We start from the raw sequence: 26,578 nt of genomic DNA, 5'->3' as shown, positions 1-26,578 counted from the left end.
TCATATTTGAGTATTAGCCTTAAGATTTTAACTGATTCAGCTGAGCAGATAGAAAATGTCAATGTCAAACCTACTGCCAAGGCAAAAGCTCAAAGAATCATTGCTGCCAGAAATGATGAGCCATAAAGGGAAGCACAGATGACACTAGTATATTTACTCTATGAAGAGATTGGATGGCATAATTTTGCCTTATTTCATTTGCAGATATTTTCAATTCCCTACTTGTAGTTATTCTCAGTGGAAAGTGAAAAATTAAAAATTGGTCACTTTAATCAGGCAGCGTTGTGTATAGAAAGGAAGAAAATGTATTATTTTTTATCTCTTGAAATGTGATGATGAGCTGTCATTTTAAACTAGAAGAGGCTGTAAAATCTCTTCCTGACCTGTTACATGAGGCAATGTAGGAACAGTATCAGTTTTCCAGATGCATTAAACAATAAGATTAGAGCCCACATGCTTAAAATGAATATAAAAGTAACTAAAAATTAGGAAACTGCCCTTTTGACTCCCACTTTTTCAATAAAGCTCCGTGGCAGCCAAAGACTTGATTTGAGATTAAACACTCAGGCTTCCCTTTCAGTAGACTCACTTGTAAGATGCAACGAGGTACAATCTGAACTTAACAAAAAAAATCATCTTGGAGTTTTTTGTTTGGTTGTTTTTTTTTTTTTTCTTCCTACTGTAGAGCAACAGCTTAATCATTATGAATAGATGTTGTATATCTAGACTTTTTTATCTCTTTAGTACGAACTAATTCTCTTCCCTTACCTAACTACGTAGATGATAAGGCCATAACACACTTGAAGAAAAGACATGAACAGAAAAATGTTATATTATCTACTTTTCCAAAAACACAGTTTAAAAGTGATTAAATGTACTTTGATGTTTCTGCTGTTAAAACTCATGAAAATTGTCCATGATTTCCTCCTGCTTCTTGTCTAGAGCTGTCCCTTGATGCTATTGATTATCCAGTTCTCCAGGACACATTTGTGAGAACAATACAGTACTTACTACTGCACGCTTACATATTTACACCTACGACAGTCTGATTTTTTTTTTCTTTTTCTCAGAATATAAATAGTTATTATGATTTTATAGGGCATAAATCCTTCATCTTTCTCACTTTCAAACTTCTTCATGTCTGTGATCAACAGAGCATTCAGTGTGTAAATACTTGTTCTCGTGACGTTATTATTCTTGTTGTCTGATAGAAAAATAATCATTTCACAGTTAGTAAAATCATAAGCAGTGCTCACAAATTCATGGTTGCTTGATGACTACAACACAGGCACCAGCTCTTCCAATATTTAGGGAAGCCATCTGCAGAAAATAAATTAATGAACAAATAAATAGAATTAATTGAATAGTGATGTCATGCAAGACAGTTATGTTAACATCAGTCTAACATGTTCCAGACTAATGGGATTAAATACAACCCACAATATCTTAGTGCTGTACTTTTAAAATTACTTAACCATATGTTACATCTTTCATTTGAAAATGTAAGAACAGAAGAAAAAAGGAAAAAAAAAAAAAAAAAGTGATTTTAGAGCATTCATTCACTTTCTGAATTTGTTGATATTCCAAGTTCTGTAAACTGTGATTGATATCTCCATTTTAGTCCCCGAGTCAAGGCCAAGGCCAAGGCTAACAAAACGGTAAGGTTCCAGTATTACTAAACAGTGTGAAGTTTCCTTTAAGGTAAATTTATCAGCTTCAGACACTATTTCAAGACATCACAACTAGTTAGTAGTTTTAGGAGGCTGGACCTCTTTACTGTGTTGAAGCTAACACAGTGGAGTCAGCATCTATGCTATTTAATAATAATAGTACACTGTAAGTAGTACTACTCTAAAGCAGAGGTGTTGCATGCTGCTGAAGTATCTGTTCAAGTGTCCAACTTATGTTTTTATGTGGAATGGTGTTATTTGGAAAATAATTTTTTCAAACGTTATCCCAAACACTGTCATAAAATTGCTCTTTTGCCATTCAAATAACAATAGACAAAAAGGTGATGGTCTTCTGCATTCATTTTTACACCTTATATATCTAAATTTAAGCTTGATAACAGAAGACTCCCTTTGCAGTCATAAAAAGAAGCAGACATTTTTGGGATATCTGGCCTGTTTTAAATACTTATTTTAGGATGATATATTTTCAAAGTATGCAATTTTCTTCACTACCTTTAAAAGGAACTTTGGGTCACTAATTCAGATGTAAGCATCCACACTGGTGAAATGAATTACATTTCAAGAAAGCCTTAAAACAGAAAAATACAAGAAAGCACTGAAAACATCCTTTGTTTCTTCTGAAGGATTTGCTATGACTCTAAATCTTTTCAATTACTATTGTGAGATAACTATTGGTATAAGGTGATGGTTGGACCAGATGATCTTGAGAGGTCTCTTCCAACCTTAATGATTCTATGATTCTACGATTCTATGATTCTACGATAATTAAGTACATTTTCTCTATAATCAAATCACCAATCCCCACCTTCTTGCACAATAACAATACTTCTATTCTTTTATAGTTCACCATTAGGAGCTTCCATATAGCTTATTTCAAAATATTCATCAAAAAGAATGAAATGAAATTAAATAATGAAATGAAAATTTGGCTCCATACTTAAAATAAACTGTTTCAGATGAAAAATCTTCAGAAGGTCAACAATTAAAATTCCTTATTGACAATTTTTAGAACATTTCTTCTATATGAAGAACTACAAAGAGATAATTAGAACAGAAATTGATGAGAAGAAGATTTTTGTCTGGAAGGTAAAAGATATTTCTAAAGACTGTTTATTCTGTCTTCTACTAGTTTCTTAATTCTGTATTTTTGTCTTGTTTTGTTTTCTATCTGCATGAGGAAACTCCTAACATCAAATTAAATCAAATGATAAAATACTAGGACTAATTTTACAGCCATGGCAATCTCAGATACCTTTTTTTTGTTGTTGTTGTTTTCATAAAAGCAATGTTTTTCCAAACATATCAAAATGTGTTACAGAATTAAAAATACAGACTTAAATTACCTGTGTCCATTCATTGGTTTGAGGGTCATAGGCTTCCATAGTGTTCAGGTATGTTTGACCATCATATCCACCTACTGCATATAATTTGTCACCAAGCAGACAGACACCAACAGCATCTCGAGGCATACTCAGTGGAGCCACCATTGTCCATGTATCAGTTTTTGGATCATATCTAATGAAAGAGAAAGGAAATTGAATGTTTAGTGAGAAGCTAAGTGTCTGTCCTGGTTTCAGTTAGGGCAGTTATTTTTCCTCCTAGTAGCTGGTAGGGTGCTATGTTTTGGATTAGGATGAGAAGAGTGCTGATAACATGCTGATGTTTTAATTGCTGCAGAGCACTGCTTATACTAAGCCAAGGACTTTTCAGCTTCTCACTCTGTCCTGCCAGCAGGCAGGCTGGGGGTGCAGCAAGAGCTGGGAGGGGACAGACCCAGGACAGCTGACCCAAACTGGCCAAAGGGGTATTCCATACCATCTGACGTCATGCTGAACAATATATAGGGGTGGCTAGCCGGGGTGGGGGGGACCGGCTGCTCGGGGTTGGGCTGGGCATCGGTCAGCGGGTGGTGAGCAATTGCATTGTGCATCACTTGTTTGTACATATTATTATTATTATCATTATTATTTTCTATCTTAATAAATTGTCTTTATCTCAACTCACAGGCTTCACTTTCCCGTTTCTCTCCCCCATCCCAGAGAGGGAGGGGGGAGGGTGAGCGAACGGCTGTGTGGTGTTTAGCTGCCAGCCGGGTTAAACCACAACAGTGTCCACTCATGCTGATCTTTGCATGAAATAAAGCACTTTTCTGAATAAATAAATTATAAATAAATAATCCATGAGCATCCAATCCAAAATAACACAAAGAAAAGCAGAAAGAAAAGATACAATTCAAGTATTTTAATGTTGATTATAAGCTTTCATTTAGTTAACCATCTTGGAAAAACAAGGAAACAAACAAAAAACCACAACCAAGCTTTTTATGGCTTAAGGTGTCATAAAATAGATGACAAGTATATAAGAACAATATCTGAATGTATCCATATGTTTATGTATATATTTCAAATAAATAAGAATATTTTTGTAGTATATTAAAATATTCCTGATAAAACTATATTATATTACATTTTATTTTCTAAAATGTTACTATGCAATGTTCATAGCCAGAAAATCTCCCCAGAAATTCGGAATATTTTTAACTGAATTATAGTTAGGTTTTCCTCCCAGTTCAGGTTAACAAAGCAGTACAGTTTTCAAGATATTAATCACCACAGAATTTTTTAAACTGAGGCAGAATTCCTCTTACATAATGATAGCTATGCAAAAATTAAATATTTAGCCTAGGCTGTTAGATAATAGTCTTAATTTAGATATTCATTAGCAATGTAAAATTAGTTAATTCCATAGGCCATTTCATTGTATATATTTTAAACATCTACTGTAAAACAGAGATGAATCATTTGGTTACCAAGGATGCCTGGAGTATTAAGTTAAATCAGATACCTAATTTTTACATGACTGATATTACCAAAATACAAAATTATATCACAGTATGATAGAATTAATTTTACCAGTCCTTAAGCATCTATACTATGTAGCAACTATGTAGTAGAAACACTTTACACACAGTGGCAAAAATAAACAGTTTAAGGATGAAATGTCTTTAACGCACTTAAGTCATTTTCTTAGGTGTAAAGGAGATGACACTTTGGACATGACAATCTAAAATAATTATAAAGGAATTCTGTAATAGCTAATTATCTTATTTACAAGTGTTTTGACTACTGACTATTATTATAGTCATTATTATTATATACATATATAGTCATTATTATTATATACAATTATGTACCAAAATTTTTTCTTGTAGTAATTTAAGAGGCAGTATTAGGTATAAGTTCATGTTTTGGGGGTGCCCAGTTCTTGTAGTCTATACTTTCTTAATTAGGAGTTATTAATCCTACAGTAACTTTTATATATAGATGCTCTACCAAAAGCAAAGAAAACAAAACAAAACAAAAAAAAAGACTTTCACTACAGAGGTTGAATTTAGCAGCATCTGTAACTATTTCAGTCATTTATATTTTCATAAGTGAGCTGTTAGAGGTCTTGTTCAAGATTATTTGAACAATGGAAATTTATGAACATTTTTTGACATAAATATTGCAGCAGTGATGTTTAGTGCTTTTCTTGTGACCTCATTTGCTTCATAAGCATAACCTTCCAATAGGACAACAAAAGAATAACCTTTAATATTCGTTAAACTGTTCTTTATAGTTAAATACACATTAGGGAAAAGACTCTGCTCAGCTATTGGCTGTTAATCTTTCTGGCTTTACTGGATCTTCTCAGAAAATAAGATGGTAAAATGTTGTGGTCAACTTCTTATGTCTAAAATATCATTAAATTAATGGTGTTTTTTACTTTGCTTCCTTTTTATTCCTTTTCTTTCTGTTATTTATTCACATTCTTTCATTTTGCTATCTTTCTCTAGAAGTTTTGACTTAAATATATACATATGTGATAAATGTCTTTTAAAATTTGTGAGGAAAATACTTTAAAACAATGTTTGAATATGTGTATATGTAACAAGATTCATATGCATATGTAACAAGACAAAATACTGTTAATTTTGAATTGATTTTTTTTCAAAGACTGTGCAACTTTTTCAACACAAGTATTGTATGCCTCTAGCTGAAAAAGTTTCTCAACCTTCTTTTCCAGTGTGTATTGTATCTACACCTCCCTAAAGGCAATAAATTTTAATGTATTGTTTGATACACTGCTTTTAAATTACAAGGGCCAATGTAACTGTAAAAGCAAGATATCTAAATATAATTGACATTTTTGTCCTTTTTCTTTTTTAATAAACAAGTAACCAAGAGCTAAGTAGAAAGCTTAAAACTTAATCCCATTAACGAAATACAATTTCAAAAGAATGTGTTTTTTTTTGATTGACAGGAAAATGTCTGAATTTTCTTATATCCTTTCTTCTGTTAAAAACAACTGTATGTTTCATCTTTATAATAACTAGGTATGCCCAATGGTGCAAAGGTTTACAATAAAGTTCCTGAATGTGGAAAAAAAAACATAATTTGAAATCAAAGTGGGAAGGAGAAAAGCTATAGATCACTTTAATTTTTCAATAGCTGTCACATTTGGAGCAAGTAGCATTCTTTTCCAAGTGTTGCTTCACTGCCAAAACATCTGCCAAAATATTTCCAGAATTGTATAATTCTTAAATAGAGATTACTGATTGTACCTTTAAAAAATAACACAACATTGTACTTTCCCAACTTGTGAAAAACAGACAAATATACCTATTGTTTTACTTTTAAGTACTCAGAGCCACGGGAAATCTTCAGAATTGCATAAACTTAAGTGTTCAAATTGGGAATCTAAATTACTGCTGAGCAGGATTTAACAGCAGCATCCAGAAAACACGTACCTGCTCTCATTAGATTTAAGTAATCTCAAAAATACATTAAAAATATATTTATTATGTCTCTTTAACAGTCTTTCAGGAAAGAAAAAAATAAAAATTTGAATAATGCACATCCTGGCAAACTGTCTCAAGAAAAGACTTGTTCCTGAAGAAGAAGAGACATAGTTAAAAAGATTGATGCCCTAAATATTTACAGAAAGTAAAACTTTCAGGGATATATGAAATAATATAATAGATCTCATCAACACTTACTAGTCTTTGGTTTGCTAAGAAGTTTTTATTTTTGGAAAATGATGGATTATTTTTGAATGTAAAAGTAGACATATCAAATTACATCCGAGCCACCTTATATGTCTGTCAATCATTGGGAGGGTCATAAGACATTGTTCATGTTATATTGGAGTACTTCACTTAATTCACTCTATGCAATCTAATAGCCTTGCAAGTTCTGATCCGTGAGTCCTAACTTTTACTCTGGAAGCTAACTGCCCATGAAGTACATTACCCATATTTTTTGCTATCAGTGCAATAAAACCTAGGCCAAGGACACTGCATAATGTCATTCAGATATCAGAAAATAAAATAGCTAAGCATATGTATTTAATTGGTTGTTATCATACTCTCTGAGGAAGACAAATGTAATGGGATGGGTTTTATCTTCAACATCAGAAGGATTTTCTTCTCAGAGACCCAAAAATCAAGTAAATAAATAAACAGATAGATAGATGATAGATAGATAGATAGATTGATAGATAACCTTCCTTGTACCAACAAGCAGAAATAGTTGGAAAGATTTCATATTTACAAATATTGTCACAAGCAGTCATTAGGAGTTAGACTTGATGATCCTTGTGGATCCCTTCCAATTCAGGATCTGTTATGGTTCTATGATTCTAAAATTAATATAAATTTACTTTATTAAAATTCTGGGTATTTTTCCTTACAGACATAATGCCACCAGGATAAAGATAAAGGGAATCTAGGATTTCTCTGATGAACTTTCAACTTTTGGAGATGAGGAGAAGTAAAGTATTTTGTAGTAGACATGGGAACAACTCTAAGGCTGAGCATATCGTTAACTTATAGAGTAAGTTTTAACTTAGAATTTTTGGATTAGTTGTTGGGTAACTAGCAAATTCTAACCAGATTCAACAGAAGCCATAACTAACATTAAATAAATGCTGAAAGACTTCAGATGGAAATAAATAAATAAACAAGCGTCTGTCAGTGCCAATGCCTATCTTGACTTCTGCGTTTAGATCAACCAAGTACTCAAATACATATGCTTTAAACTTTGCAACCTGCATGTATTTGAAAGTATTTTTCATTATTCTACTTTAAAGCATGCAAAAGCTGAAATAGAAAAAAGTGATCCCTTCATGAAACATTTGAGGAGTACCTTCAAAATTAATGCTATAGGCATGTCAACAGTGCACTACTGCCCTAACAGATATTCTTGAATTTGTGGAATATCCACTTGTGAAATTCAAGGTACTGTAAATACAGTATGTAAGGCTTATATCAACATATCAGAGAAGTAGTAGTAGTATTAATAGTAATACTGTAATATACTGTAAATATCCATCACTTCAGCAGTTCAATTTTTATTGAAATTAAATTAAATAAAATTAAAGAAATGTTATTGCTACATTAGAGTTACAAAAATACGTTAGAAAGTTATTTCAGGCCTGGAATTTTATGTCTGCAAGGTTTAGTTTATGATTCTGCAATATGTAATGTTTTGCCTTAAAAACAAAGATTTCTTAAAGGAGACATGAAGAGTGAAATTGTTTGTCCAATGTAATATTTAATAGTACTGTGAAAAAAAGGGAAATAAAATCATCTACAAAGCAATTATCTTCTGCAAGCCTCTGTGGAACTTTTCCAGTAAAGATGAAGTTAGCATTTGCTGAGGGAAAACAAAAAAACAAAACAAAACAAAAAAAAAATACCACATCTGCTGAACTTCGCCATCATTTAAGTAAGAAAATGATGCTTCCAGGCATTATCTTCATAATATTCACAAAGTGGATACCTTTCTACATAGTCCAGCAGTCGGGAGCAGTGGTTAGAAGCAGGAGCATCATGACCTCCAACTGCATAAAGAAAGCCATCACATGTAGCCACTCCTACACCTCCTCTTCTCTTACACATTGGAGCACACATATTCCATTTATTTGTATGAGGGTCATAATATTCCATTGAACTCAAACATGAACTTCCATCCCGACCTCCAACTGAATATAACCTAAGAAAATCCACACAATAAAGTGTTAATAAAACAAATCTCGGAACTGTAGTAATAAAGACAAGGAGTATATTTTTGTTTGGTTGGTTGGGTCTGTTTTTTTTTGTTTTAATCTGACTTTAGCAAACAGGAGAAAAACAAAATATAGGTTCTCAAAAACATTTGAATTTCCTATGATAAGCAAACATAGAAGATTTTAATAATTTTTACCACATCCACTTTCTACTTAGTGAAAGTACTTTCCTACTTTGCCTAGCTCAATGGCAATGAACATATTTTCTCTCTGGGAATGGGTATCTTTATTCTTTGGTTGCAGCAGATAATGCCAAAAGTGCCAGTGACACACAGATTTGTCTCAATAGATTTATAAATCATATAAACAGGGTTGCTACTTAACTGCTTATCATTTGTGAGGTGGTAGTGTGGTAGTGCTAACTTTTAATTGGTAATCCAGACAAACAAGAAAGTTGTAATCCATTTATGATTGTTTCTCTGTGTTTTTATTTATCATGCATCAAAGTTGTGGGAGTCTGACAACTGCTGTCTGCATATTAATATTTTATCTTCCATAATTATTTAATACTAAATAAAATCAAAAGCTTTTAGTTCTACATTCCTAAAACAAACAAACAAACAAACAAACAAACAAAAAGCCACACTGAAGCTTTCCTTGCTAAATTACAAGCCAGAAGAAAAAAATGTATTCAGTCTTTGATCTAGTATTCATCCTATTCCACACACAGAACTCTCAATGGATAAAATGATGAAAAGTATTACCTACACTACCATTAGCATGGCTACTTAGCAAGTAAGGAAACAAGACCCCATCTCAGTCTACAGCTTCTACATGAGGGGGAGTGAAGGGGCAGGTGCCGATCTATTCTCTTTAGTGACCAGTGATAGGACCCAAGGGAAAGGTGTCAAGCTGAGACAGGGGAGGTTCAGGCTGGATATCAGGAAGAGGTTCTTCACTGAGAGGGATCTCCCAGGGACTACATCTCCCCAGGGATGTAGTCACGGCACCAAGCCTGTTGGAGTTCAAGAAGCACTTGGATCTGTGATCTTAGTCATATAGTCTGAATTTCTATGTAGACCTGTGTGATGCCAGGAGTTGGACTCGATGATCCTTATGGGTCCCTTCCAACTCAGGATATTCTATGATTCTATGACACCCACAGGCAGTGTATGCTGATTTTCTTCATCAGAATATATTATGAGGATTGAGTTCTGTAGGGAAGTCCTGGAAAACTTCTGAAAATATTTTAAATTTGAAATAGCAAAAATGTGGTGTAAAAACAAGCAAACAAAAACAAACTAACAAAATAAATAAACAATTCATTTGTGTTTGCAATTACCTGCAGGCAATAAACTTGTTTCTTTCCTCCTTTTATAATGGTTCCCAGGAGAAAGCAATTCTGATTGCTCTTTCCCAATATTACCACACTGCATTCATTTCTTATATGAATCCTTTTGCGGTCCGTTGCCTTTTCTACAGTGCCTGGAGATTAACTAATAGACACTCAGGCTATTTTAAAGTTCAGCCATTGAGCAATTTAGGATGCAAAAGCAGCCTGTGTGAAGCAATTATTCATTTGGAAGCTTTTACTGTCCTGAACTGTCCATGAATTCAGAGCTACTTAAATGTGCATTCACCATTATGTTTCCCTGGCATGGATGCTGATGAATAAAGAAAGTAGAATACTATCACTAAATATGTCACTGAAGCCATGTAATATTTTGGTACTGCCTGACAGACATACTTGTGCCAAAAGTTGCCAGGAGAAGCCATGGCTCCACTATAAGAGAACAGAAGTTAAAGTGTCTGTGGATGCAGACTAGAAATATATGTGACAATCATATTAGGTTTTTATTGTGTTTACACCCAAGCAAGTAGTAGTTCATAAGATTAGCAATTACGTTTTATTTCACAAAGTTCTAGTTCAGAAAAATAAAAGGCAAAAACTGAATAATTGTTTTAAAACTCTGGTTGTGGCTGAGTCTGAACACCTCAGTCAGGAATTGTTTCAATTTTTCTGCTAAATTCCCTAAGCCATCATCACTCCCTTTAACCCAAAATGACTGCAGAACAACTTTGCAAACAATGCTGGATATTATTCAGGATACCACACTAAGCTTTTCGGATACTTCTATTCAGAGACATTTAGAAGTCTTATTTCTTTGTTTTAGTGCCCAGGGTCCTGTTTTGTTAGATGACTTAGAGTGAATCTTTTTAAAAATTCTTTTTTTAAATATATATATGTATATATATTATTTTTATCCTTATCCTTCTTGGTAAGAGTTTAAAGTAAAAAATTCTGCAGAGAAAATTATAATGCATTTTGCTAAAAAAGTCTGAAAGTCTGGCATTACTAGGATTAGATATCATCCCCACAATTGTAAGGGCTACAGCTTCTTAGCTGTATTGTATTGTGTTTCTTCATTTACCCGGTACCATATCTGATTTGGGTGATTTGTTGGAAATACTTATAAGTAGACTTTCATTTTCATGTGCAAATATGTTCAGAATTCATAGATGAAAGACAATCCATTGAGTATGAATTTAACAAATAAAGAAATGTCTTGAAGTTGCGACAGAGGTGTTTCAGGCTGGACATCTGGAAAAGGTTGTTCACTGAGAGGGTGGTTGGGCAACAGAACAGGTTCTCCAGGAAAGTGGTCACAGCACTAGGCCTGCTGGAGTTCAAGAAGCATTTGGACAACACTCTTAAGACACGTGGACTGATTTTTTGAGTGACACAGGAGTTGAACATGATGATCCTTACGGGTCCCTTCCAACTCGTGATATTTTATGAAAGTTCCTCTTTTTTTTTTTTTTTTTTTTTTTTTAAAAATTTTTTTTTAGTATCTTACTTTACATAAATGCTGTGTATTACTTCTTTTTTTTTTATTATTTTTTTTTTTATTTTACTATACTCCAACACTGGGATACTACTACAAAAGGTCTAACTTTGCAACCATCACAGAGCTCTTTTTTTTTCTGTTTCATTATTGGCATCTGTAGACTCTTTGTAGATGTCATAACTTCTAATAGCTTTTGAGTACCTACAGTAGTTTAAGACTTTTATTTTCAATACTGTATGATTAAAAAGGAAGCTTAAGAAATAAGCATAGTCACAATCACAGAGTAGGCTTATATTTATTCATTTTTGAGGTGGGAATATTTGATTTACTGAACTGTATGCCCATCCATGGAGACACATTTCATTAAAATTGTTTGAATTTCTTTTACAGTTATCACTGTTTACAGGGGGAAAATCAACAAGTGAAAACGAGCATACAATACTGAGTATTTTTATCTCCACCGACCCAAATGAAAGTTTTGCCTATGGATCTCTATTCTCCAATGGTCTAAATTTCAGCTTATTTAGACTGGGAGTAGATATGAATTTAGAACAAATTCAGTCTCCCCTGAGCTTGAAATTTGTTTTTCCAGGATTTGGTCACTTCTTTTTGTACTAAGATGGACACAGATTCTTAAATACAAACGCACACATATATATGTATGTATGAAAATAGCTAGAAAATGCAGTGAAGGTTTTGAAACAGGAGATAAAATAAATCGTGACTAGTTGGATCACAAACACTTATCTCAGTGCTATCATTACAAAACTTTGGTAAGTAATGCGTAAAGCCATTTTAAAATTTGTTTTGACAAGCCAGCCTCAAAAGAACAGAGTTTCTTTGATGTGAGATATTATGGCTTGTGAAAACAATTGAATCATGCTTTTGCTGCATTTCTTAATGAGGTTTTGCCTATCAAAATTCTTTCACTGAGAATATCAAAGACCATATCCAGTCTTTTGCTTAAGCCTACTTTCACCCTCTTCTGCCATTTCAGTATGCCTGAAAGAGCAACCAAAAATTACTTCTCACAAAGGGTATCTGCCCAATGGAAGCAAGGGGAAGGTAGCAATTTTTATCAGTGCTGGACTACTGTATTGCTCAATCAGTCCACAACTGACCTGGGAAGGAGACTGTGTAGAGGAAATCTCTCTATCCACACAGCCTTGGTTATGTCATTGAACAATAGTACATTGTCCAAAGTTGAAAATAACAATTTCCTGAATGGAAAGCAGTAAAGAAGACTTATTTCCATCTGTAAATTTGGAAAGGTATTTTATGCATTTGGTAACAGTATTTTATGTGTTTGGTTTTGCAGTAGTGGGATACATTAAGAATACATACAGTTTGACAAAAAATAAAATAAAATGAAGATAAGCAATATAATAAGGGCTAGCAATTACAGAAATATTAACTACTGGTAAAAGAAAAGGCTATGAGAAAAATACCTTTGCATGGATAATATCATAACAGCAAAGCTTTACTTCATACACTACAAAGTATACTTTGCTAAAAGGAATAACCTGTTTCAAATATTTTTTATTTTAATCAAAGTTATAATATGGGCTACATTATCTTTGCAAGACCAGTGACTGAACGCAAAATACACTAGTTAATAACATTCTTGACTATATTAGACTATAAGAGAGTTAAGGAAAAGTAGTCTGTAAATTAATAATTTAGTATAGTATGAGTTTAAGGCACCTTATTTGCTGTCTTATTAAATATAAACAAATACAGTGAAACTGTCATTAAATAAGAAAATATTTTTGTATTCACAGAATGTGCTAGATGGAGTTAATGTTTATGATATTCATCTGCTCTGTCAGTTCAATCTTTTTAGGCCAAAATACTTTTTCCCTTTTTTCCCTTTTTCTCTGTGTCTTCATTGATTTATTGCACAATTTCCTAACTAAAATATTATGAAATATCTGCATTTTTTTTAGCTTCTGCAGCTACGGAAGAATATTTTCAACAAGTGCTCCATTTTCCCTATAGAGGGAGGCAGAATAATAGTAATATTAATTAATAGTTGTAATTAATACTAAAGAGAAAAGAGTTTGATCAAAAGCAGGTGTTAATAAACAGCAAACATGAAATATCAGCAGTTTCAAAACTGTCAAAAAGGAGACTGAAATAATATATACAGGATTTAAATTAAGATAGAAATTCACTTACAGGTCAAAGTACATTCAGAGTAAAACATAGCAGAAACCGACACAAGATTTTAAACACTTCTACAAAAATATTCTAAGGCTGAAAAGTTGTGTTAGTCTGAAATGTATTTTTCTATCTCCTCATTGCAAAAGGTTTTTGTAAAACTACTTGTATTTGTAAAATACTTAGTGTCATTAAAATTAATATCATCCTAAGTCATATTTGGTTTTAATTCTTAGAGGGTGGATAATGTAAGATTGGTTATGAAAACAGATGTGAGAAGCATTAATTTTTTGATAAGGAAAAGCACTGCTGTATTTCAGGATCAGGTCAAATATTCAAGTAATTTATTGACTTAAAAGTAATTATTTGTAGTCGGTGAGAATATTTTGGTCTGAAAACATTAAGTATGAAACATATTTTCTCTTTACATGACTGCAATTATGTACACCAAGCACAGTACATTTCTTAGTTCAAATGGATTTGTAAAAGAATAACTGAATCATCAATAACATACAAGAGCAAAAAAAACTTCAAACAAACAAAAAGCCTAAAAAACACACAAACAAACGTGAAAAACAAACAAACAAAACAAACTGACAGGAAATAAAATTTGCAGACATTTTCTTATCTTGTTAGCTTGGTATGAAATTTTGAAGTGTTACTTCACCTCTAATAATCACAGTTACAGCATATTAATACTTAATTTATTTAATAAAATTGAGCTAGTTCCTCAATCTTTACTGAAGTATGAAAATTATCAGTGCATTGCAATTATATGGATGACCTCAAAAAAGTCTTAGATCATTTAGTCTGTGACCTTCACAATGAACAAATCCTTCTCAATTCACTGAATTCAATCAGTAATGAAAGACTCACCTGAACCTGACCTACCAATTCAAAAGAAATTTAATTTTATCCCAATACTAGTTATTAAGAAGTTGATCAACTTTTAAATTAGAAAAAAAATAGCTAACAGTGAAGATGGCACGGGATTTTGTTCTACTAAATATAGTAGATATTTGATAGCAGCTGTAAGGGCTGTGGTCCATAAAGATACTTAGGTGAGTATCAAATTAGATGTTTAGCTTTCTTCAGTTTCAGTAAGATATATATGTTTATATTCTTCCTGATGTATATAAATGTGGAAATAAGGAAGTGTGTGCATACACATTTATATATATATACATTAATATAACATTCATATATGACAGTCATATAAATTCAATGAACTGATAATTTTCATGGTTCGGTATAATTCCAGTAAATTTCTACATTTAGTCAGGGGAGTTATCTCTAGACTTTCTGGCTGCACTGAACAAGGCCTTCTTTGGGTTTCAACAAAAAGAGACATACTTCATCTCCTATTGAAGATGATAATTAAAACCAACTTTTAGAATAATACAGAATGTGGGAAGCTAATACATTTTGCAGTTTTGACCATTGCAGATAAGACACTGATGGCTGAATGCTTCTAAACAGCCTGTGCTTGCAAGTGTGAAAGCTGCACAACTTAAAAACTGGCTGTAAATTTTACACACTGCCTCTCTCTGTCTAGATTGGTACATACGTTACATTAAGAAAACTTCAGCTAGGCAGCGTGAGCAGACTGATTTCTCCTGTCAGGTATTAGAATTAAGAATGTCTTTGGTACATTCTTGAATATGGTGGCGACATGCCACAGAACAGAAGGTGTTGGAATGGCTATCCCTGCTAGGTTGGAGGCTTTGACACAGGCAGAACTTCACACAGAAGATGCAGCCCTCCAGGTCCCTGGCTGTAGAGAATGCTTGGGGCCCCTCTCTGCAGGAGATGTGCCATCTTACAAGAGCTGTGCTGTCAAGTGAAAGGTTTATGAGAACAGGTGAATATGTTGTGCTGTATCAAAGAATATGAACAGGACATAGACAGGCTCTTATCTGCTACATATTGACTTGCAGAGCCTCTAATCCTGACCACTGTTGAAAAGATGGCAGTGTCCATTCCCACCATTGAGATAAGTATGGCATCTGGAGAAGTGGAAGGGTGGAATGTGGTGACCTCTAGCAATGACAGGAAGGCTCTTATCCCACATGAAGGCTTGCAACAACAAAATAGGTTCACTGCGCTCAATGTTGAAGAGGAGCCAGACATAGAATCACAGAATCATAGAATATCCTGTGTTGGAATAGACCTATAAGAACTGAGTCCAACTTCTGGATCCACACAGGATCATCCCAAAATCAAATTGTGTTTCTGAGAGGGAAAATTTCATGTGGTCGGTGATTGCCCAGCCCTCTAGCCTGTCAAAACCTCTCTGCAAGGCCTCTCTGCCCTCCAGGGAGTCCACAGCTCCTCCTAATGTAGTGTCATACACAAACTTTCTCAGTATACATTTGAGTCCTGCATTCAGGTCATTTATGAAAACATTAAGAGAACAGACCATAAAATCAAAGCCTGGGGAACCCTGCTAGAGACTGACCACAAGCCTGATCTAACCCCATTTACTATAACCTTTTAAGCCTGACCCATCAGCCAACTGTTCACTCACTGTATTAGTTATTTCTATCTATACTCTGGACATTTTGTTCATAAGGATACTGCGAGAAACGGTGTCAAAACTTTTCCTGAAATCCAGAATGATTGCATCAGCTGGCTTCCCTTGGTCAACTAGATGGGTAACCTTGTCATAAAAGGGAATTAAATTTGTTAAACAGGACTTTCCCCTTGTGAACCTGTGTTGGCTGTGACCAATGACTGCATTTCAGTCAAATACCTTTCAGGTGTTTTTCAATAACCCCCAGAATAATCCTTTCCATAATTTTAACAGGCACTGAAGTGAAACTGAAAGGCATGTTATTACAAGGATCTTCTTTCTTGGCCTTCTTGAAAATTGGATAATTTGCCAGCTTCCAGATGACTGGGACTTCTCCAGATTCCTGAGAGCATTGAAAAATAATTGAAGGAGATCTCACGATGATATAAGCCAGCTCTTTAAGTATAGCCTCGGATGAATCCCATCAGGCCCTATAGACTTATATGCATCCAGTTGGAGCAGCAAATCCTGCACAAGTTTAGGCTTGGCTGGGAGTATATTGTTCCTGCAGTCCTGGTCCTCCAGCTCAATGCTCTGGGTGTCACAGTGCCCACCATCAGTGTTAAAGACAGAGGTGAAGAAGGCATTAAATGTCTCTGCTTTTTCTCTGTTTGTGAGGTGACCTTCCTCATCAAGTAATGGATTAATGCTGTCTCTGATCCTCCTCTTGCTGATAACATATTTTAAAAAAGCCCTTTTTATTGTCCCCCCACAGTACTGGCCAGCTTCAACTCTAATTGAGCTGCACAAATTTTCCACAGAGGGTGGAAGCAAGGATGGTTGAGCTGGAACAAATACAGAGACATTGTCTGGGCAGCCAGGAATCAAGTTAGGAAAGGGAAAAAAAAAAAAAAAAAAAAAAAAAGATAGAAGATAGAATTAAGTCTGGCCAGGAACATCAAGGACAACAAGAAGGGCTTCTACAAGAGACTGAAAAGGCTGAGGTAACAAATGCCTTCTTCGCCTTAACCTTTATTGGCAAGACTGGCCTTCAGGAAACCCAGATCCCAGGGACAAGGCTGAAAAGCTGAAACATGGAAGATGTATTTTTGGTGGAAAAGGCCAAGGAATTCTGAAGCAAACTAGACATTCATAAGTCCATGGGCTCTGACGGAATGCAGCCACTAGTGCTGAGGGAGCTGGCAGATGTTATTGAAAGGCCACTCTCAAAAATCTTTGCTCAATCATGGCAACTGGGAAGTGTCTGAAGACTGGAGGAGAGAAAATGTCACTCCTATCCTCAAGAAGGGTGAGAAGGAAGATCTGGAGAACTACACAATGATCAGCCCTCACCTCAATCCCTGGGAAAGTGATGGAACAGCTAAACCTAGAAAACATTTCCAGGCACATGAAAAAAATCATCAGGAGTAGTCAGAATGGATTCACCCCAGGGGAAGTCATGCCTGACGAACCTGATAAACTTCTATAACGAAATCATGAGCCTGATGGATGAGCAGGGAGCAGTAGGTATTTTCTTCCTGAACTTCAGTAAGGCTTTTGACAGTAAGGCTTTTTGACAGCCTAAGATCCTCATAGAGAAGCTGTTGAAGTATGGGCTGGATGAGCAGACAGTGAGATGGATCAAAAACTGGCTGCATGTCTAGACCCTGAGGCTAGTGGTCAGTGGTGCAAAGTTTAGTTGGAGGCCAGTAACAAGAAGAGTATCCCAGGCATCAATACTGGATCCAGTCCTGTTTAACATCTTCACTAGTGATCTGGATGATGGGTGATGTGCAAAATACAAATGTGGCCTAAGTAGCTGGGACCCTGATCATAGTATATCAAGAGAAAACAGCCTCCTTAAGTTCCCACCTTGCAATATAGCAATGGCTTTAGCATCTGCCATGTTTTCTAAAAATCTATTAGATTTTAAAGAGTATCTCAGTTGCAAACGACTCTGCCTTGGAGTCTAGAAAAAAAAAATACTGTAATTTTCACAATTTCCATTGTCCTGAGTCACCTGTATTTACTTAACTTGTATCCCCTCTACTCCTTTTTAGGGCTAGCCTAGCCTCATGAAAAGAAGCAATCTCTGTGTAGAGATTCCTACTTTACAGGCTGGAGGTAAAACACCAAGTTAAATATTTATTGAAAAAGTAGGACAAATATAATGAAATGAACTGAACTGCACATTCACTGAGCTGTATGGGATTCCCATGTAGGAAATATGAATTTGAGCACAGAAGTACAAAAGATCAGAGTAGGGCACTGAATTACTAATAAGCCTTAATGATTCTAAGAGAAAATGCCACAGACAGTTTACTATATGATGCATGAAAGGCAGAAAAGCAGAACTCTTGGAACAGGCTATAATCAGCCATGCAATCAAGTTTTGTAGGTGGTTATGTGGATGTAATACATTGCTAATTCTCTTGTGCCACACATTGAACTGCTATAAAGGTCTTTGTGGAATTATTAACCTATGACTCTCCAAGGTCATTACACAACAAATATATCTATGTGAGTGACTAAGTACAAGACAATTTTTGAGAACCTTTTATGTGCACATACTAATTTGGTTTGGATTTTGCTATTTTCTTGAAAATGAAGGCTCAGCAAGCTAACCTTTCTGATATTCACTTTGCAATAATGCACAATAGTCATAAGGGACATATTAAACAAAAACAGCTGCTACTTAGAATAGGCTCGATATTGATCTAAATAACACAAGATTAATTCCAGCTTTCTTTAATTAAAGAACCTGAAAATAAAATATTCTCCTGTATGTAGGCGAATACCTGTATTGGCCAGCTCTCTGTGTTTCCCATTCAAAATTCAAAGGGAAAAACATTGCTAAGAAAATAATCCAATTTGTGGAAATACATCACTAAATTAATGAAATTATTGTAAAACAGGTGGAACTGAATGAACATAACTGAATGAATATAAATTATTATAACAAACATTTTTTAAAAATTGAGTTAGATGTCATCACTCTCCAAAAACAAAACAAAACAAAAAATAATAAAACAAACAAACAAACAAAACACAAACAGAGAAAACCATAGTGAAAAACCAAAAAGGTGAATTTGCATGTGTGTGAAGGGACAAAAAAGTAACTGTGCATTTATATATGCAGTCTCTAAAAAATGATTAGCATGCTCTATTTCTATGAATGGTTAAACAGAATTTCTATCTTGGGGATAACATTATATCTGTACAATCAAGCAATACACAAAATCTGACATTGCCAATTGATTATAAATTATCTCATAAAGGATACAAACATAAATTCATATTTTTATGAAAATACTGCCTCTCAAACAAACATGAAAAGGAAATACATTTAAACATCAATGACAAAGCTAAATAGGGAAAGGGAAAGAAAAATAATTGATAATGAACAATGACACTTTTCAAACAACTCTAATGTTAAAGACATTAATTTTTTCCTACTTTAAAAAGTCATTCTTCTGAATTCTTTCTACAGCTTATTAATTATCAGTTAGTAACTCAAGAGTGTTTGACCATTTGTTTACTTCTTTTGGTACGAAAATTATGAAATAAGAACTGTAGGTGGAGCTTTGGCACCAACCTCCCAAATGCTCCAGTATTTTTTAAACATTCAACCTAGCCTTTTTCAAATACACTATCAAAAAGTCAGCCCTGTCTACAGCTGATCATTTGCCCAGGTAAGACCTGCTAATTGGGTTCTTGAACCTCATCCCCATAGTTTATATGACTTCCTTGTTGGCTTCCAAACTCCATTTAGACAATATTGGATAGGAAGTCTGGCCTCCTAACTCAACACAGAGATAAGCAAAAATCCTTATTACAATTGTATTGGGTACAGGTGTCAAGGGTGGAGGGTGGAGGGGATGCATCATGGGTGGCCTTGGTGAGAAAAGACCATGCCAGACAGAGCTGATTCCAGAGGGCTCCAACAGCCTTAGCAGGGCATGAATAAACCCAGCAGATAAGATGGCGGTGCCTTGGGGAAAATGTATTTAAGAAGGGGAAAAAAAAATAATGTTAAACAGGCAGAGCAAGGAGACAAAAAGGAGCGCAAGAAAAACAGAAGAGGCAACACAGAAGCCGAAGAACAAGGAGGTGCTCCATGGCACTGGAGACAATATCCACACTGTGGAGGACCCCACAGTGGAGCAGGTGGACATTTCCTGAAGCAACTGTGATCTGTGGAGCAAACCTGCACTGGAGCAGCTGAATATTATCAGAAGGACTGAGACCTGCAGAGAGCCCATGATGGAACACAGAAAATGTGTGAAAAGGGAAAAATTGCAGAGAAGAACTGTTGTAGACTGACCATATGTAACCCCCCATGCCCTATGCTGCCTGGGGGTAGAGGAATCAGGAGTGAAGGAATTAAGTTGAACATGGGAAAAGGGGGAGGAGAGATGTTGTTTTAAAATTTATCTTTGTTCCTCGCTAGCCAAATGTATTTTTATTGGCAATAAATAAAATACATTTTCTCTGAGGTGAGTATGGTTTGCCTGTGATGGCGACTGGTAAGTGATCTCCCTGTCTTTATCTTTACCTGCAAGCTTTCTCATCCTATTTTTGCCCATCTGGCTTGCCGAGAAGATGGGTGGGTATGTGACTGTTAGCCAAGGCTAACATACCATAGCTTTGCATAAGTAGCTTCCAGTTCCTAGCACCCCCTTTCTCCTTTCCTTGTTGTATAATGCCTAAACCTAGATGGAGTCTGTAAAAAATTACAAAAACAGAAATAAACAAACAAACAAGAAATAGAAATAATAGCAATAGAAATAATTAATAGCAATAAAAATGCATTGCTGTTTCTCTGTCAAAAGAACAAGGCAGGTATGTATCAACGGGAAGTAATGTCCTGCAGCATTTCTCAGTTCTCTTTCACCATTCTTCAGGAGAAAAAAAAAAAACAACAACAACAACAAAAAAAAAACTTCAAGTAAAAGAAAAGTAAAAGCTGCTTTGAAAAGGCACTTAAAATAGTAGCATTTTTTAAAGTTAAGATTTCATGATAACTTTTTTGTCACCTATCATACATCAATAATAGTTTGTGATACTTGATATAAATAACAGCAGCAGGTGGAAATATAAAGGTCACTGAAACACATCTTTGCAGATGTGGTGATCAATAAAAGTCAGAACTCCCTTCTCCTTAGTTCCTCAGTGGCCCCATGTGAATGATCTGCTTCCCTACATGTGCAAATTCATTAATTTGACACTTAACTCAGTGTACTGCTCTAATGTTCTACCATTTAAAGTCAGTCTGCTTATTTTAATAACAGCTTTTTTTTTTTTTTTTTTCTAGCACAGTTATATTGATACCTGTTAAAGAGAAAAAAGTAAAGGACTGGTCCTTTTGCTGTGAAAGGTGAAGTTACATAAAAAGAACACTGATATTTTCCAACAGAAGAGTCAGAATTCAGGAGTCATTTTTAAAAACCTCCTAAGACAATAATAGGAATATTTAGAAAAATTTCCCTTATGGTAGTATCATACACATGTTTGAAATAACATAAATTTGTATGATGTAGAATCTCTTTAGGGATATATTCCAGGTGAAAGGGTGAAAAGTTTATTTTATTGTTACTTACCTTTTCCCCATTAAAATATCATTTTTTTTTCTCTGAAATTAAATTACATTAATAAATTTAATGTAAAGTTTCAATGTTCTTAGACAATGCATACTTCAAATGTTGGAGACTTGTAAATAGAGAACTAGCTACTTAGCTACTATAGCCTAGGAGGCAACTACATTTTAAGTTACTGAAAAGACTGGTATTTCTTTGGTTGAAGCTGTCAAATATATATATATATATATAAATATATGTTGACTTACTGATTTTTTAAAAAATGAAGAAGCAATGTTGAAACAACAGATGACTTTTAATAGCTACTGGAAAAGTTGAAATATTCTTGGTACTTTGGTCACCTTGGTTTTTCTATCTTACTCTGTAGAAGAGTAGCACATTTTCAGCATTTTCTTCTGTAAACTGTAGAATATTCATCTTGCATGCTATATATTGCATACTAGTTACATACTACTTATGACAGACCCCAAAGAACAATTCAAATAAATCATGATGACTTCTGACCTCTTCTATTATCTGTACCAACCGTTCCTGATTTACTTAAAGTGTAAACTTCTAAGCTAGTTTAAGTTCCCATCTCAACTGGTGTTTTAACAGCCACTTCTACTAATGATGTGGAAAGAGTTCATGCTCTCTTCCAGTCTCTGAAACAGGGTTGTTAACAGTAACATAATTTCCTACTAACACCAGATCTGCTGTTTTATTGAAATTCTGGTAGAATAGTTCTGCTGTGTCTCCTTCTTTTATTTAGAAAACCACCAAACTCTTTTGTTAATTGTTCTAGTTGCACTTTAGCTTTAAAAACTGCTTAAGAAAAGTATCATTTGCCTTCCTGATTGAAGGGTAGCAACTGTGTTCTCAGCTTTTCCAAATGCAAATAATGTTGCTCTGTATTTGAACAGCAAAAGAATAACAGGCTAACACAGTCTGTACAAATGAGCTTCAAAAGCAGAGGTTAGGATAAAAAGGTTCAATACTCTAAGAAGTAATAAGAAGTTACAAATCAATCATTTCAGAGACTAAAGAGAACAGAATCTATTTTATTTCTCCATAAGCTTAGGAAAAAAAAAAAAATCTTAAAATGGTTTAACTGGAGGGAAAAAAAAGGAGGGGGCATAGAGATATGCCCCCTCATAACTCATCATAACTGTAATGATACTTCTTTCATTAAAACACAGATTAGACTATATTTTTCAAATATTACGTAGTTCACATTTAAGATATTTAGCATACAACACTTTTATGTGAAGTGCCTAAAGCAGTATAAGAGATATATGCATAGAATAGTTTCTGACTCTCACTTCAAAGATAGACTAACCCTGTCACACTTTTTTAAAAGTTATTTACTTATTTAATTCAGCACAGAATAAGCATAAGAAAATAACATGAAGTCCTTAAAACTTTCATAGTAAAATAGTTTCTCCTTTAAGTGTTAAAGCCAACATCTTGTTCCTTTTTGAGATATCCATTTTGAATATCCTTACATTTTCTTTAAAATAAATAAAATTCATAAATGTTTGTCTCTTTCAAAATAGAAAGCTCAAGTGATGAATGCAGCATATAACTGTTGTGTGGAACAACAATATAGTAATAATAACAACAGAAAGTTGAAAGGTTTGTTTGATCCTTACATGTGTTTTCAGTTTTTTTGGTATATGGAATGTGTTTTGAAGATGATTATTTGAATTAAAAAACATAAATCAGTAGTAATTTGCTGTTTGCTTCCATGAGACCACTGCTTTTCAGTTTTCAGTGCTGTCCATACCAACTTTCAGAGACACAGGTAATATTCTTTTTTTTTTCATTTGAAAATGTTCTACCTGTCACGCACACATTCAAGTGAGAATTTATTAACTAAGAATCAGTCATAGAATCTCTTGGGTTGGAAGGGAACTTAAAGTTCACCCAGTTCCAAAACCCCTGGCAGGGGTGCCACCCACTAGATCAGGTGGCTCAGGGCCTCATCTAACATGGTCTTGAACAATTCCAGGTGTAGGGCATCCACAGCTTCTTGGGGCAACCTCTTCCAGTGCCTCACCACCCTCTGAGTGAAGAATTTCCTCCAAACACCTAAGCTAAATCCCCCCTCTTTCAATTTAAAACCATCCCCCCTTGTCCTGTCACTATCTGCCCATGTAAGAAGTCACTCCCCATGTCTTTTACAGGTCCAGATCAAAGCCACAAAGAGGTCTCCCTAGAGCTGCCTTCTCTTCTCCATGCTGAACATCTCCAGCTTTCTCAGCCTTTCTTCACAGAAGTTTTCCAGCCCTCTGGTCAATTTAATGGGCCTCCTCTAGACTCATTCTAACAGATCAACAGAATTCTTGTTCTGGGGGTCCCTGACCTGGATGCAGAACTCCAAGTGAGGCCTCACAAGAGGGGGACAATGACTTCCTTGACCTGCTGGCCGTGGCTCTTTTGATGCAGCCCAGGACACAGATGACATTCTGGGCTGCAAGCACATAATGATGGCTACGCGATGTCATGGTAGGACTATGACAGCCTTACAAAAGTCTGGGTAGATGACATCGGACAGTCTTCCCTTGTCAACTGATGCAGTCACTCCATCATGGAAGGCCACCAGATTGGACAGACACAAGTTGCCCTTGATGAAGCCAAGCTAGCTTTCTTAGATCACATGCTTTTCTTGAATGTGCCTTAACATTACTTCCAGAAGGATCTGTTCTATGATCTTTCCAGGCACAGAGGTGAGGCTCACTGGTCTGAAGTTCCCAAGATCCTCCTTTCTACCCTTTTCAAAAATGGGAGTGATGTTTTCATTTTCCCAGTCACCAGGGACTTCAACTGACTGACAGCACTTTACAAATAGGATGGAGTGACTTAATGATTACATCAGCCAGTTCTCTCAGGACCCTGGGATGTATGCCATCAGGCCCCATAGACTTGTAGTTGTTAAGCTGTGTCAGGAGCTCTGACAGCTCTTTGCTTGCAATAGGAGGGACTTTGCTACCCCAGCCCTCATATATAAATAATATTTATTTTTTTTCTCAAAATTCATAGAAACTTAATCTCTTTCAGATCTCTACTCCTTTTAAATTTGCTTGGAACTGCCCAATAACATCAAAAGTATTTTCAACTGAAAGGGGACGGAAAGAGAAATTTTACTAATTTCCTTAAGAAAATAATTTCATAATAAGTATTTCTAATGCACCCATTCACTGGCCTTGTAGTTTACATAAAACATTTCTTTTCTGGGTAACAAAAAGGAAGGAATTATGCGTTGGTCCCCAGAAAGTTAAGTTAAGCTATCTCCTAAACAAGTCAGAAAGAAATGGGTTTTCACTCAGATATAATACAGGATAACACAGTACCCTGTACCCTGTACCCTGAGCTGGTGGAAGGGGATGGGGAGCAGTACTTAACTCAGTACCCTTCATTTATGTTCAACTGGCTATGGTAGTTTCCTCACCTAAGGTATCAACAATATGGAAGTCAGAATCTGAGAAAGTCCCCAGGTTTCCCTTCTAGGTGGTGGAGTAAAATGGGCACTTACAGAGCACTGATCATGCTGTCATAGCATAAATGTCTAATATAAGTAAGACAAGTGATATCGTAAAAGTACATATTTCTTCATTTAACCATAAGGCAAGCTGATGAGGATGATTGGCTCCATTGTGGATGTCTACAAAACCTTTTTGTTAGGTATGATGACTTCCTATATCACTTCTAAATTTTACAGTTCACATCATGTTCTTTTAGCCACATAGGTAAAAGTAAATTCTTTGAAAGCGATAACGAACTAGTAATACATAATACTGTAACTGTAAAATGAGTTTTAATAAGTACCACATTAAAAAAAAAAAAAGAAAAAAAAAAAGTGGAAATTATAAAATAGAAACTTAGATTCTGAACACATTTGGAATTTCTGGTTTAATGCAGTCTGACTGTTTTGACAAAAATCAAATTTCTGCTTACTTCCTGTGTGAATGTAGTTGCCTTCAGATGAAGCAGTTCTCATGGGTCAATGTGTTTGGTTGAAGCATGGTGTAAAATGCATAAACAACATATCTTGTCACTATTTTAGATGGTGATTAAACTCAGTTGGTTAACTAGAACTGACATATACAACGTATACAAGTCAGATGAGTCAACTGACAATTTTTCCTGAACTGGTTTATATTGAACATACACACTGAAATTTCATGCCTATTTTCTTATGTATTTGATATAATTATTAAACAAAAGGAATATAGAAAAGCAAAAGGAATATAGAAAATTATACATAATCGACATTGAAAATGAATGTAAGATCCACTAGATATGAAAATGTGGACAACTGTGTCTACATTTATTTTAAAAGACACCCTCTATTACAATATGCTAAAAGTTTTTTACTACTGTATGTCAGTTACTCATAGTTCTAAAAAATGTTTCAACTTTATAAGAATACCCTACTCACTTGCCATTTAACGATGCTACTCCAACAGTGCTTCTGGCAATTGACATACTTGCCACAAATGTCCACTGCTGACTTTGAGGGTCCCACCTCTCAACTGTATTCAAATAGCTCCAACCATCATGGCCTCCTACTGCATAAATAGGCCCTTCAAGCACTGTAACTCCTAAAATGAAGGAGAAAGTGAAAGAAGGTAAAAGTATTCTTTTTTCTAACAATAATAATAATAATCAAAAAATGTTTTCCATAGCAGCTATGCATAAACTTGCATATTCAAAGTAAAAATGGAAACACCAATTTCAGAT

General features: G+C 34.8%; 1 protein-coding gene across 1 annotated transcript in view; it reads right to left on the bottom strand.

Moving 5' to 3' along the window:
• Positions 1-664: 664 nt before the first annotated feature.
• KLHL1 (kelch like family member 1) overlaps positions 665-26,578 on the bottom strand; it is a 246,902-nt gene continuing 220,988 nt past the window's right edge. Inside the window, exons 10-13 of the mRNA XM_035336401.1 lie at positions 26,277-26,439; positions 8,513-8,725; positions 3,040-3,206; positions 665-1,325 (exon numbers count right to left, since the gene is read on the bottom strand). Coding sequence (XP_035192292.1) covers positions 1,261-1,325; positions 3,040-3,206; positions 8,513-8,725; positions 26,277-26,439 — 608 coding nt within the window. The 3' untranslated portion in view covers positions 665-1,260. The remainder of the gene's footprint in view (positions 1,326-3,039; positions 3,207-8,512; positions 8,726-26,276; positions 26,440-26,578) is intronic.

This window comes from Oxyura jamaicensis, chromosome 1 (genome assembly GCF_011077185.1).
Source record: "Oxyura jamaicensis isolate SHBP4307 breed ruddy duck chromosome 1, BPBGC_Ojam_1.0, whole genome shotgun sequence".
In the NCBI taxonomy this organism is placed as follows: domain Eukaryota; kingdom Metazoa; phylum Chordata; class Aves; order Anseriformes; family Anatidae; genus Oxyura; species Oxyura jamaicensis.
The sequence above is the reverse complement of the archived record's forward strand: the minus strand, read 5'-3'. Positions and strand labels throughout refer to the sequence as shown.